Source organism: Belonocnema kinseyi, chromosome 4 (assembly GCF_010883055.1).
Source record: "Belonocnema kinseyi isolate 2016_QV_RU_SX_M_011 chromosome 4, B_treatae_v1, whole genome shotgun sequence".
Lineage (NCBI taxonomy): Eukaryota > Metazoa > Arthropoda > Insecta > Hymenoptera > Cynipidae > Belonocnema > Belonocnema kinseyi.
This window is the reverse complement of record NC_046660.1, coordinates 27,887,149-27,902,384: the sequence shown is the minus strand read 5'-3', so window position 1 is coordinate 27,902,384 and position 15,236 is coordinate 27,887,149. Positions and strand designations below refer to the sequence as shown.

Below are 15,236 nucleotides of genomic sequence, written 5' to 3'. Positions count from 1 at the left end.
GAAAGGAGTTTTTTCTATTAAATAAATATTTGAGTTTCGAAGAACATGTTTTTTTGACTCATATTTATTTTTTCGATTTACGATTGGACCGTAAGACATAAACAATTTGAAATTTAAGATTTGAAATCAATAAATATCAACGGTCGAAGAAAGGATTGATTTGTTTCATCAAATCATTTTACAACTAAATAAATATGAACAAAAAATTAGATAATAATTTATCTTACCACATATTTTTGACGTTAAATGATGCACTTTATTGAGCAAGGATGCAACATCGTCGGGTACACGATTTAAAAAATCGTGCCAACCGGGACCTCTGCAATAAAAGAATTTTGTTTAATTTTGAAGAAATCGAGAACCCAAAGAAAGATATTTGATGATTTTTTTTAAATAGATACTTTTGAAATTTTTGAACTTCACAGTCCAAAATTCTCTCAAAACAGGGGAAGTAGGGTGTTAAAAAAAAAGAAAATAGGGGAGTAAAACACGAATTTTCCACTAAAAATTTTAATTTGCAGTCAAAAAGGACGAATCTTTTAGAATTCAGATGAGTTTTCAAAGAAAGATGCATTTTTAATTTTTTTAAAGTCGAATTTTCGATCAAAAAAGGTGTCGTTTACAGCATAGTTCATTTCTTTTTAAATAATTGAATTTACAACAAAATAGTTGATTTATTACCAAATAGCTAAATTTTTAACCTAAATACTTAATTCACAACTAAAAAAAGATAAGATTTCATACAAAAAAGAAATAGTTAAAATTTCAATTAAAAAAACTTATTTTTAACAAAAATAAAAAACGAATTATCAACCAGTTTATTTCAACAAAGAAAGATGAATTTTTAACAAAATACATAGTTGATTTCTTAATAAAATAGATCAATTTTCTACTCAAATGGAAGAATTTTCTACAAAATATTTTAATTTGCAAGCTAAAAACTCGAATGTTTTTGAAAATGACTGTTCAATCGAAAAGGAATTTTCACTTAGAAAGTTAATTTTTATTCATTAAAGATGCATTTTCAACAAAAAAATAAAAATAATATTCAAACAAAAATGGAATCGTTAAATTTTTAGTTTGAAAATCTTATTTTCAACAACAAAAAAAGAATTTTGAACGGGTTGTATTAAACTGATATACAAATTTTCAACGAAATACATGAATTTTCTACTAAATAGTTTAATATTTAACTTATAAAGAAACAATTAGGAACGAAAAATAAAATAACTACATATTTAAATAAAAAAATACTTTTCAACCAAATAAAATCAATTTCCAACAGAATAGTTAAATTTTCAAAGAAATACTTGAAATTGTATTCAAAAAGTTGCACTTCACATGAAAATAGTTTAATTTTTAACCAAAAAATTTCATTTTACATCAAAATAGTTTAATTTTTAATAAAAAATATGAATTGTCAGCGAAAAAGTCCATTTAGACCAAATAGTTGACTTTTCTACATAATTGTTCATTGTTTCAGCCGAAAATATGAATTTTCAACTAAAAGTATGAATCTTCAAATAAAATAAATTAATATTTTATAAAGTACTTCAACTTGAAACACAGTAGTTGATTTGATAAAAAAAATTAATTCTCAACGAAACAAGCTACAATATTTCAAGGAAAAAATTGTTAATTTGAAATAAAAAAACAGTTGATGTGGACTAAGAAATACCATTTTAACAAAATACATCAAATTTCAAATTAAAATATAAATTTTAAATCAAAAATGGAAAAAAGTTCAACCAAAGAAATGAATTCTCAATCCAAAAAGGCGAAATTTCTGTCCAAATAGACGAATGTTCAACAAAACAGTTGAGTTTTCGGCCAAATAGGGTGACTTTTTAACAAATTAGTCGAACTTTCAACAAAATGGTTAAATTTTTAATCAAATACTGGAATTTTCTGATTACAAAAATTAATTTTCAACCAAATAGTCGAATTTTAAAATAAAAAATATTAAATTTCAAGTAGAGAAAGTTGTTTTTTTAACAAAATAGCTCCATTTTCAACAAAATACATGAATTTTAAAATAAATAGTTCAATTTTCAATGAAAAAAAAAAAAAAAATAACTAATTTCTATTGAAAAAATGAAACAAAATAGTTGAATTTTCAACTAAAATGACTATTTTTCTACAAAATATAAAAAATTTTAAGCCGTAGATATTAATTTTGTACCAAAAAGCCGAATTTTCAACAAAATAATTTAAATTTAAATGATAAATCTTCAAGAAAATAAAAAATCAAATCTAACATAGTAGTTTAATTTTCAACCCAGATGTTGAATAATCTAACAAAAAAGGCGAATTAGTTTTCTACCAATAAAGACGAATTTTTAACTAAATAAAAAAATCAATTTCAAACTTACTTTTCAATTAGAAAAAAAATTTAACAAAATTGTTAAATTTGCAAACAAAAGATTGATTTAACAAAATCAATTTCCAAGCGTAAATTGAACGTTTTTATTTCCATGAACAAAAAACGTATTTTTTAACAAACAAAAATTAATAATAAGTTTTCAGCAAGGTAGTAATTAAAATTTCAAACAACGAGATGTATTTTCAAACAAAATACATTAATTTTCAAATAAATAGTTGAACTTTCAACTAACAAAGATCAACTTTGAGCGAATAAAATTCAACAAAATAGTTAAATTTTCAATTAAAATGATGAATTTTCAACAACGTAAGTCAACTTTTAACCAAATAAGACCAATTTTCAAGAACAACCAAATTTTTAAAAACAATAAAATGTTTAACCCGCAGATATTATTTTTTTACGAAAAAGACGAATTTTTAACAAAATAATTTGATTTGAAATTTAAATGTTAAATTTTCTAAACAAAAATACGAATTCTTCAACAAATAAAGATTTTTAAGCTAAAAGACAGTTCTAAACAAAAAAAAGGGAAAATTGAAAAAAAAAATTAGTGTTCTACTATAACCGAAAATGGAATAGTTATATTTACAGTTAAAAAATTAATATTCTTGAAAACAAAGTTTTTGAAAAAAGTAGATAAATTTTCAACTAACGAGATGTATTTTAAACCAAAATACATGAATTTTCAAATAAAAAAGATAAACTTCAAGTGAAAAAAATTCAACAAAATACATGAATTTTCAACTAAAATGATGAAGCTGAATCCATGAAAAATGATTTTTTTAGAATTGAAAAGTCAATTTTTAACAAAAAATGCCAATTTTCAACAAAAAAGACCAAATTTCAATAAAATAATAAAATATTCAACAAAATAGTTCAACTTTTAACCAAGTAGTTAAATTTTCAACCTGAAAAGATGAATTCTCAAAAAAAAGACGAATTTTCCACAAAATAATTTAATTATCAATTTAAATTATGAATCTTTGACAAAATGAAATTTTTTTAAACAAAGCACTTTAACTTTCAACCCATTAGTTACATTTTCTGATCAAAACACGAATTTTTCAACAAATGAAGATTTTTTATTCAAAAAAGAAAGGAATTTTTGGTATCTAAATTGTTAAAATTTCAAGGCGAAAGTCGAATTTTCTGTACTAAAGTTGTATTTCCAAGCCGAAAATAACTAAAAAAATATGGATTTTTAACTACAAATAGAAAAAATGCATTTTCATGTTAAAATTATTTTTTATTAGACAAAAAAAAACAATTTTAGGAAAATTATTCAATTTGGAACCAAAGGAGTCAACCTTAAAAAATTAACTTTTAAAAAAGTGTTTCAACTTTTACGCAAATTAATATTTTTTAACAAAAAAAAAAGGTTTAAACAAATAAGTTCAATTTTCAACAAAAATTCAACAAAATAGATGAATTTTCAACTAAATCCAAAAAAAATGATTTTTTAACAATGCTGGTCAATTTTTAACCAAAAAATGCCAATTTTCAATAAAAAAGACCAAATTAAACAGAAAAAAAAACAATAAAATAAAAAAAATAGTTTTTATTCAAATTGTTAAACTTTCAAGCCGAAAAACAAACTTTCTGTAAAAAAGTTGCATTTTCAACCCGAAAATATGAATTTTCAACAAAAAAGTTAATCTCGAACCGAACAGTATCAGGTTTGACCGAAAAAGAGGAGATTTAACAAAAAAATATTATTTTTCTACCAATAAAGACAAGTTTTGATTTAAAAAAACCAATTTTTAACTACAAATGGAAAAATGCATTTTCATGTGAAAATAATTATAATATTTTTTAACAAAAAAAAATGTTTAAACAAATTTCAACAAAATAGATGAATTTTCAACTAAAATGATGAAGCAGAATCCAAGAAAAATGATTTTTTTACAATGTTGGTCAATTTTTAACTAAAAAATTGCAGTTTTCAACAAAATAGTTGAACTTTTAACCAAATAGTCCAATTTTCAAACTGAAAAGATGAATTCTTAACCAAAAAGACGAATTTTCAATTTAAATAATGCATCTCTAACGAAATAGAAATTTTCAAACAAAGTATATCATTTTTTTAACCCATTAGTTATATTTTATAACAAAAAATACGAATTCTTCAAAGATAAAAGATTTTTTAATAAAAAAAAAATTTATCCAAATTGTTAAATTTTCAAGTCGAAAGACGAATTTTCTGTAAAAAAGTTGTCTTTTTAACCCGAAAATGTGAATTATCAACGAAAAATTTAATCTCGACCAGAAAAAAAAATAATTAAAAAAAAAGGGTCTCAACTTTTACACACGTTATTGAATTCTCAAATTTAATCAAATCAATTTTCAACAAAAAATAGACAATTTTCAGTATAAAAAATTAATATTTTTTAACAACAAAATAACAAACAAAAGTTTAAACAAATTAGTTTAATTTTCAACTAATGAGATATATTTTCAACCAAATTACATTAATTTTCAAAAAAATAGTTGGAACTTTTAACTATAAAAGATAAATTTACATTGAAAAAAACTCAACAAAATAGTTGAATTTTCAACTAAAATTATGAAAATTGGTTCAACTTTCAACTCAGAATTTAAATTTTGTAACAAAAAAGAGGAATGCTTCAACAAATAAAGATTTTTCAATCAAGAAATAAAGAAAAGAATTTTCATCCAAAATTCGAACCTACAGTTGCAGTTTTGACAAAAAAAAAAAGGAAATTGCAACCAAAAAGATTAGTTTATATCAGTAAAGGCCAATTTTTAACTAAAATAATAATTTTTTAACCACCAAAGGAAAAGTTGCATTTCAATATGAAAAATTATTTTTTAATTCGAAAAAAAAACAACCAAAGGGATGCACCTTAAAAAAAATTATTTTTTATCAAAAGCAACTGAAAAAAATATATAGAAATATAAGACAAATGAATTAATTTCTACTTTTTAGGTTAGAAAATATACTTTTTTTGCGCATTTAAGTCTTGGCTCGCCCATGAATTATTTCCGAAATCTTAAGAATCTTTTTGCGCTTACTGGATCTGCTTCTAAGTATCAAGATTATTTTTATATTTAATTTGAATACATTTACCTTTTAAAAATTTCGGTCTGTTCCTGCCGTTTTGCCAAAATGTCATTCGGCTCCTGACGTAAACATTTCCTTGATCGTCCCAAGTCTGTGAAGGCTCGCAAAGACCGAGTTACTCTCGGTAATTCACGCATGTTTATCTTCTTTTAAGTTTCAACTAAAACCAATTATTATTTTTTATTTTGGATACTCTCATTGAAAAATCTTTTTTAGAGGTTATCCCAAAGTGTACATGTTTAGAGGTTGCTGTTGCTGTTGATCGCCAATCACATATCAATAAAGGACATTTAAACATTCTCTCAAATACTAAAAATTCATTTTAACTGAGAAATGTAATTACCAATTTGCAATAAACTGTTTTTAGTTTTTACCTTATTATCACGTTCATTCTCTCTTTTCGACGTTCGACATTTTTGCCGATTTTTGCATACGCACTGCGCATGTCTCGCACCAGCAACCTCATTGGCCATTGATCACGCGCTTATTTTAACAATGGAATGTCAAGTAAAAGTTGAAATACTTTTCATGAATAAAAACCAACACTTTTTGCCATTTGCATATTGTTTATCAAATTTTTAATAATTTTGATATAAATTATTATATAAATTCGCGTCTATCTTTTTCTATCTAATCTTTTCTATCTCATCCTATTGTAAGACATAATATTTAAGATTACATTTTTTAATTTACCGCCGTAGCGAGATCGGCAATTGATCGAACATTGTCGATCATTATCGAGCGAGACAGTATGTGGGCGAACAGCAGAGTCTTGCCAACCGCGAAAGCGAAACAAGGATATAAATATTTATGCGTTCAAAGATATTAAAAACTATATTATCAAATATCTTTGAGCGAACGCGTTGTTCTTTTTTTTTTACTGTTAGCTAAATTGAATAAACTTCGTTTTATTCTAAATTCGTTGTCGATCCAACCCGATTCAAAGTCCTTGGTCCTCGAATAATACCTTTTTAGATCATTAACCGGAAACCTTACTCTATCCTTTATTTAGCCACGTCAATATTTTTCTATTTCTCGGTTAATCTAAATTTCCCTTTTTCTTTTTTCATCTCTTCCCCATCTCATCGTATCCTAAATCTATCTAAGTCAATCTTTTTCTGTCTCTTTGTCTATCTAAACAAGTATATATTTTGCAATACCCTCTTCCCTATCTCATCCTATCCTTCATTTAGCAATGTCAATATTTTTGTCTTTCTAGGTTAATCTGAACTTCCGTCTATCTTTTCTAATCTCTTCCCAATCTCATCCTATCCTGCATCTATCCACGTCAATATATTTTTTATCTTTCGCTGTTTTTCATAACCGAAGACTTATATTTTTCTTTACTTAATCCCGTTTCTTTAATATAGATTTGAATCTTTATCTATCTCTCTTTTTATCTTCCGAAATTGAGTACTCTTAAAATTGTCTATCCCACATAATTGAAAAAAATTGAAAAAGATAGACGGAAATTTAAATTGAGAGAAAGATAAAAAAAATATAAACGTGGATAAATAAAGGTCGAGTCTGATAAAGGATAGAATGAGATAGAAAATTCTTAAGAAAACAGTTGATTTTTCGTCCGAAAAAGATTATGTTTTAACCAAATAAGTAACCAAAAAAGTTGAATTTTCAACCAAAAAGGATGACTTTTGAACCAAATAATTGAATTTTCAACCAACGAAAAGGAATGTTATCTCAAATGGACCAATTTTGAAACAGAAAAAATTGCACTTTAGCCAGAAACTAAATACAGTCGAAACTGGATTTACTGTTTCCGCCGGGGGGGGGGGTGGATGAGAGGAGCCGCGGAGAGATGTGGGACGTTCACTCATGCGTGACAAAATAGAGAGAAACAGGAGCGAGAAAAAATAGTTTCCAGTGGGCAAAAAGACATTGTCATCCTGATGACGTCCTAAGCACATACTTTTGACGTCCATATGTCAGTCTCATTGATTTTATACAGACGTCTTTAAGACTTGAAACGCCTTTAGGACATCAAGACAATTGAATTTTTTCCCCGAAAATGTGATCTAGTTGGATTTTCTTTCGCATTAAAAAAACGAGAAAACGAAGAAGTTTATTAAGAACAGGGGAAAAAATACGAAATAACAAATAAAAAGGCGGTAAATCAGGTATTTAAGACGTAAAATGAGACAAACGAATTTTTAGGTTAAGGCCCGGTTCCAACAGTTTCAACGGTTCAAACGCTCCTTAACCAAAAGAATTAACCAAGTTTATATATATAAAAAAATTAATTTATTCTTATAAATTTCGATTTTAAAAGTTCTCATATCAACATAATTGTTTTATTTTTATACTACTGAGCCCTTTCTGAGAAAAAATCGGAACATCTGTTGACCGTTTTTTTTTCTGAATGAGAGCCTATGACCATTGTTTTAAAGTTTGGCTAGGCAGGCACAGACCGGAATTCCACTACTACTACTGGGTTTTACGTCGGTGCGTACGTGGCGCGTATTCGGGTGCGCGTCGCGTACAAAAGACCTTGAGACAGGGACGTCTTAAAGGAATTTAATTTTTAGGGCCCTACGCTGAAAATAATTTTAAAAAATGTTAACCTTCGAATTTCTACAGAACCATTCTTGCTCGAGTTCTTGCTTGTTCCTTACCTTGACAACTTTTTTTTAAACAACTTACGCCCACATGCCACATGAAAAAAGAGTTGAAATAAGAGTACTTCGTGGTTCTGAATTTGGTAAAATTACAAAAAATGTTTTATAAATATTTTTTTTAACTAAAAAATATTTTGTATATGTATATTGAATTGTTTCTTTTTTAAATTGCCATGTAAAATTATGTAAATATAAGATTTTTTACACCCGTTTTTTTAAATACAAAATTTAACTGTGGAAATTTGAAGAAAACTCTGAATTAAATAAAATTAAATTTTCAACTCTTTACAGTTAATAAAAATTCTTAATTAAATTTTTAACATGTGAGTCCTTCAAAGTTAAATTTTTAATTTTTCTTCCATTTTCTGATTTTCAACAGTTTTGAAAACTTCATTTCGAATTTTTTTTCACGTTTTCAAGAGTTGAATTTTTCATTTCAAACTGTTGAAAACTCACGGAAAAACTCAATTGTTAAAAAATTCAATTTTTAACTGATGAAGAGTCACTCGAAAACTCAACTGTTGAAAAAATGTAATTTTCAATTTTTTAAATTGTCTACTTTGAAAATTCAATTTCTTTCAATTTTAAGCTGTTGAAAATTGAACATTTAAAAGTTGAGTTTCCCACATTTGAAAATGATAGAAAATTGAACATTAAAAATTAAATATTCTACACATAAGTTTTCAAGTGAGTAAATTGACGAAAACTGAAATTTCAAGAAAATACAAAATTGAGTTTTCAACGTTTAAAAATTGAATTTTCATAAGTGGTGTTTTTGAGTGAGTTTCAAAAGTTGAAAATTTTATTTTTAACAATGGCGTTTTCGAGTGAGAGTTTTCAACAGTTGAAAATTGGAGAAAATTGAACGTTGAAAATTGAAATGTAGAAAATTTAAAAAAATAGAAAAGTTCTTCTATTGAAAACTCAAATGTTGTAAATTGAATTTTCAACAGGTTCACTTTCGAGTGAATTTTTAGCAGTTGAAAATTTAAGAAAATTTGAAAATTTTCGAATGAATTTTTAACAGTTGAAAATTTAAGAAAATTTGAAAAAATTGAAAATTTAACTGTTACATAAATTGAATTTTCAAAAGTTGCGTTTTCGAGTAAATTTTCAACATATGAAAATTGAAGAGAATTCAACTGTAGAAAATTGAAGTTATTTGAAATTCATGTGTAGAAATTTGAAAAAATAAATAATTCAACTGTTAAAAACTCAACTGTTGTAAATTGAATTTGCAATAGTTAAGTTTTCGAGTGAATATTTAACAGTCCAAAATTGAAGAAAATTGGAAATTCAACAGTAGAAATTTTTAAAAAAGTGGAAATTCAAGTGTACAAAATTGAAAAAATAGAACATTCATCTTTGTAAAACCGCGACTGTTGTAAACAAATTTAACGCAAATGTAACTGTCGAAAATTGAAGAAAGTGGAAAATTCGATTTTCAACATTGAATTGGAAATTTTCACAATGTTTAATAGTTGAAAATTCAGCAATCAGAAATTTAAAAAAATTTAAATGTAGAAAATTGAAGATTGTAATTTCAGCTGTTGAAAAAGAGAAGAAAATACCAAATTCAATGATTGTAAACTCAGATGCTAAGAATTCAATTTTCAGTTTTCAATATTGACTTTTCAGTTTTTATTAGTTTTCAAACATTGAAAAACTCACTTGATAAATAAAATATTTTAAATTTAACCTTGAATTTTTAACAGTTTAATTTTCAATGACAGTTGCAAAAAAATGAATTAACAATTCAACTACTGTTAAAAGTTAAAGAAAATTAACAATTCAACTGTTTAAAATTAGAGAAAATTAACAATTCAACTGCTGCAAATGGAATTTTCGTTAGTTGCGTTTTCGAGTGAATTTCAACAGTTGAAAATTGAAGAAAATTTAAAATAGTGTTTTTGAGTGGGGTTTCAACAGTTAAAAATTTAAGAAATTTGAAAATTAAAACTTGAACAGTAGAAAAATAAAGAATATTAAATATTTAAATTCCAATTTTCAACAGTTCACACTTGAAAACTCAACTGTTGCAAATTGAATTTATAACAGTTACGTTTTCAAGTGTGTCTTCAACAGTTGGAAATTAAAGAAAACTGTCATATTGAAAAATTGAAGAAAAATGGAAAATTGGAAATTAAATTAGTTGAGTTTTCGAGTGAATTTCAACAGTTGAAAATTCGTGAGAATTCAAAATTCAAGGGTTGGAAAAATTGAAGAAAATTTAAAATTGAATTTTTAACAGTTCAAAATCGAATTTTTAACAGTTGAGTTTTCGCGTGAGTTTTCAAGAGTTAAAAATTGAAGACATTTGAAAATTGAAACTTAAATTTTAGAAAAATTACTCGGAAACTCAACTGTTGAAAATTCAATTTTCAACAGTTGAGTATCAAAAATTTAAATGGTAAAATTAATTTTTTATTTTTCAACAGTTAAAAGTCAAAATTCAAGTATTGCGAATTATAATATTAACAGTTGAAAATTTAATTTATTACATGGTAAGTTTTCAAATGTGTTCTCAACAGTTGAAAACGGAAGAAAATTGTTATATTGAAAAATTGAAGAAAAATGGAAAATCGGTAATTAAACTATTTAAAATTTAGGATTACATTTTCAGGAATTCTTCTCATCAATTAAATTAGTTGAGTTTTCGAGTGAATTTCAACAGTAAAATATTGGTGAGAATTCAAAATTCAAGGGTTGGAAAAATGGACGAAAATTTAAAATTGAATTTTTAACAGTTGAGTTTTCGCGTGAGTTTTCAAGAGTTAAAAATTGAAGACATTTGAAAATTGAAACTTAAATTTTAGAAAAATTACTCGGAAACTCAACTGTTGAAAATTCAATTTTCAACAGTTGAGTATCAAAAATTTAAATGGTAAAATTAATTTTTTATTTTTCAACAGTTAAAAGTCAAAATTCAAGTGTTGGGAATTAAAATATCAACAGTTGAAAATTGAATTTATGACAGTTTGAGTTTTCAAATGTGTTCTTAACAGTTGGAAACTAAAAAATTGCAATATTGAAAAATTGATGTAATTTCAAGAAAAAATTGAACTTTGAAAATTATTCAACTGTTGAAAATAAATTGAAAATTCAAAAAACTCAAATTTGAAAAATTTATAATTTTCTTTTATTTGTTATTTTCGCCAGTTTTCTCAAATTAAAATCAAGCATTCGAAATGTTACTTTTACATAATTTTACATGTCGAGAATTTAATAAATAAACATTTCAATGTTCACGTTCTTTACCATTTCTCAAATTTTCAAAATAAAGTATTTACTAGAAAAAAACTGATAATAAAAAAATTATTTTCCTATAATTTGCAGTTTAAAAAAATACAGGATCGCACGGAGAGAAATTTCGGGGTATTAATTCACGGCACTGCGCTAAGATCACCGAACCCTTGATTTAAAAGCATAGGTCTCGAAGTTTTAGGCATTAGATCATATGTCCCTTCGTTTTCAAATCTCGAATTCTATGCTTTTAGATCATATAATAGTGTTCCAGACTTTGGATCACGCAAAAATTGTAGCTCTAAATTCACACGCTTCCGTGAATTAATCTCTAGAAATTTCTCTTCGTCCGGAAAGGGAAAGCCCCATTGAAAAAATTCTAGAAGTTCCGAAGGGCACTGCGCTTCCGATTGACGTACCTGAAGTCAGTTCGTGTCGTTTCGTGTTTCGTTTCATGCGATTCACACTCTCATCTGAACTTTGGCTGTGTGTGGTCGATCTCGTCTATAGTGTTCATCAAAATCCAAAAGTTTTCCACCCGAAAAGTGTTCAAAAATGAGTATTCTTCTAAATTCATCAGTCGGTATGTATTAAAATTTCAAATGCATATTATTCGTTCGTCTGTGAAATATTTCGCATTGTCGTTTTGCTATTGTAGGTTCGCTGAGTCCGGCTTGTTTGAAGCGAAAAGGCTCTGACGATGGTATGTATAATGTGTGTGAATGTCCAGCATTTTAGAAAAAATTAAATACGCAAAAGAGAACGGCTTGTTTACTAATTGATATAATGCGTAGATATACTTTTAATACGCATTTCACGTTATTTTTTTCGATATAATTATCTAAAAGCAGTGATTACTAGCAATTTAGAGGTTAGATCAAAATGCATTATTGACCCTGGGCAGTTGGCTTTGGTATACTTACAACCATGTCAAAAACTTGTCGCGACAGGCTTTCTCACACTGTCTCACACCCACTTGGTTTTGTTTATTTATGATTTTTTTTTTTAAGATTAAGTATGATTTCGATGAAGCAAAGTCTAATTTTAGAAAAATAAGTACTTTTTACCTATTTTTTTAGGAATTACTATTTGTTATTTTTATGAAGGCCATGTGAAGGTAACCTTCTATTTTTTCCCTTTTCTTGGTTTTTTATTTCGTTTAAATGAGACCTGAAATAATGGCACCCGGTAAGAAAATCCGACTATTTTCGGGTTGAAAGTTTTTTTTTCCGTTGAAAATGCAGCAATTTTGTTAAAAAGTCAGTTTTCTTGGTCGAAAATTTGATTTTTTTTCGTTGAAAAAGTCATCTTGATAATTTGAAAATGACTGTTTTGGTTTGGGATTGAACTACTTGATTGAAAACTCGTATTTTTAGTTTAAGGAGAATTTTTTAAAATTTAATTTAAACCCTTCTTTGTTAAAAATTGAACTACTATGTGAAAAAAATAACTTTTTCGAAAATTTATCTTTTTATGTAGCTAAAAATGTATTTCTTTGAGGATTCAACTATTCAGTTCAAAATTTTTATTTTTGTTTGAATTTTCGTGAAAATTAATTTTTTAAAACTAAAAATTAAACTACTATTTTTTGTTGTGAATTAACAATTTCGCATTGAAAATTCGACTGTTTTTTAGAAAATTCGTGTTTTTTTACTTGAAAGTTCAACAGTTTGGTACAAAAAATTGAACTGTTTGGTGGAAAAGTAACTTTCTTTTATTCAAATTCATATTTTTCGTTGAATTTATCCGGCAGTAAATTAGTGTAAATTACTTTTTTTTAAATAACTTGTTTAATGTGCGAATTGAACTATACCATTTTTTGTTGAAAATTTTTGTATTTTTTTGAAATTTCACGTTTTGGGGTTGGATATCCAACTGTTTTGTATAAAATCAGTGTTTTTTTACTTAAAATTTAGAAAACTTAGTAGAAAATTCAACTGTTTGTTTGAAAAGTTTGGTATTTTGTTAAAAATTCACATTTTTGGATTTAAAATTCAACTTTTTTGTAGAAAATTCGCCTTTCTTTACGTGAAATTTAAACAATTTTGTACAAATAATTAACTGTTTGATTGAAAATTAACTTTTTTTGTTCAAATTTTATATTTTTCTATGGATCAATCCGACAAAAAATAAGTATTTTTTTGTTGTTGAAAACAACTTTTTTAAGCAGTGTATTTTAAATATTTAAAAAGTAATAAGTTTGTTAAAAAAATTTAATATTTTTTTGAAAATACTTCTTTTTTTATTTGAAATTTCGACAATTTGGTAAAAAATTAACTTTTTTGTCCAAATTGCACATTTTTGGTAGAAAATTCAAAAATTTTATTGAAAAGTAATTATTTTTGGTCAAAACATTGATTTTTTTTAAAATTAATTTTTTAAACTGAAAATTTAACTATACTATTTTTTGTTGAACATTTTCTTCTTTATTTGAAAATTCAACTATTTGTTCGAAAAGTTTTGTATTTTGTTAAACATTAACATTTTTCGGTTAAAAAATCAACTGTTTTATAGAAGTTTCGCCTTTTCTTTACTTTAAATTTCCACAGTTCCTTAAAAAACTCTTTGTTTGAAAATAAACTTTTTTGTTCAAATTAACTTTTTTTGTTCAAATTTCATATTTTTCTATAGATCAATCCGACAAAAAATAAGTATTTTTTTTGTTGTTGAAAACAACTTTTTTAAGCAGTGCATTTTAAATATTTAAAAATTTATAAGTTTGTTAAAAATTTTAAATATTTTTTTGAAAATACTTCTTTTTTTTTATTTGAAATTTCGACAATTTGGTAAAAAATTAACTTTTTTGTCCAAATTGCACATTTTTGGTAGAAAATTCAAAAATTTTTATTGAAAAGTAATTATTTTTGGTCGAAACATTGATTTTTTTTTAAATTAATTTTTTAAACTGAAAATTTAACTATACTATTTTTTGTTGAACATTTTCTTCTTTATTTGAAAATTCAACTATTTGTTCGAAAAGTTTTGTATTTTGTTAAACATTAACATTTTTCGGTTAAAAAATTAACTGTTTTATAGAAGTTTCGCCTTTTCTTTACTTTAAATTTCAACAGTTCCGTAAAAAATTGAACTCTTTGGTTGAAAATAAACTTTTTTGTTCAAATTTCATATTTTTTGTTGAAAATTCAACTGCCTCGTTGAAAATTAAACTACTTTGTGAAAAACTCAATTTTTTGTTCAAAAAATTATCCGTTTTTATTCGGAATTCGTATTTCCTGGAATAAATTAATCTTTTTTGTTTAAAAATGAAACTATTTGGTTAAAAATGAATCTTTTTGAGTGTTTAGCTTAGTTTAAAATTCATATCTTTTGTTATAAATTAATCAGTTTTGGTTTGGAGTTTCAACTATTTTCTTGAACATTCGTATTTTTAATTTGATTTTTACGGTTGGAAAGCAACTGTAATTTTGAAAATGTAACTATTAGGTAAAAAATAAACTTTTTGTCGAAAATAAGTATTTTTGGCTTGAAAATTGAAATATGTGTATTTTTTTAGAAATCGTTTTCCTTATATTGTGTTTTTTCAATTGTTTTATTTGTTCAAAAATTGATCTTTTTGGATTGAAAATTCAACTAGGTATTTCTATGAAATTTTAACTATTTCGTGAAACATTATTTTTTCTCCACTTTCAAATTTTTTGGTTGAATTCAACTGGCTGAATAAAAACTTCTGTGCTTTCTGTTGAAAATTAATCTTTAAACGGAAAATTTTGCAATTTCATTTTTGATTAAAAACTGAACTTTTTGATTTGAAAACTCAACTATTGTATTGAAAATTCGTCTTTTGGCAATAAATTAATCTTGATAAAAAATTGAGCTTTGTGGTTAAAAATTCAAATATTTCGTTAAAAATTTAATTGTTTGCTAATTTTTATTT

General features: G+C 25.3%; 2 protein-coding genes across 6 annotated transcripts in view; one reads left to right on the top strand and one right to left on the bottom strand.

Moving 5' to 3' along the window:
• The window catches only part of LOC117170806 (activating signal cointegrator 1 complex subunit 3), a 103,986-nt gene extending 98,116 nt beyond the window's left edge, over positions 1-5,870 (bottom strand). Inside the window, exons 1-3 of the mRNA XM_033357845.1 lie at positions 5,840-5,870; positions 5,472-5,625; positions 228-319 (exon numbers count right to left, since the gene is read on the bottom strand). Of these exons, the coding sequence (XP_033213736.1) occupies positions 228-319; positions 5,472-5,602 (223 nt within the window). The 5' untranslated portion in view covers positions 5,603-5,625; positions 5,840-5,870. The remainder of the gene's footprint in view (positions 1-227; positions 320-5,471; positions 5,626-5,839) is intronic.
• A 5,913-nt stretch (positions 5,871-11,783) lies between these two features.
• Positions 11,784-15,236, top strand: part of LOC117171616 (E3 ubiquitin-protein ligase Mdm2-like) — a 25,999-nt gene continuing 22,546 nt past the window's right edge. For 2 of the 5 annotated variants that reach the window (XM_033359085.1, XM_033359088.1), the window contains exons 1-2: positions 11,784-11,924; positions 12,000-12,044. In XM_033359085.1, coding sequence (XP_033214976.1) covers positions 11,897-11,924; positions 12,000-12,044 — 73 coding nt within the window. In that variant the 5' untranslated portion in view covers positions 11,784-11,896. The remainder of the gene's footprint in view (positions 11,925-11,999; positions 12,045-15,236) is intronic. The other 3 variants (XM_033359084.1, XM_033359086.1, XM_033359087.1) reach the window with 3 other exon arrangements.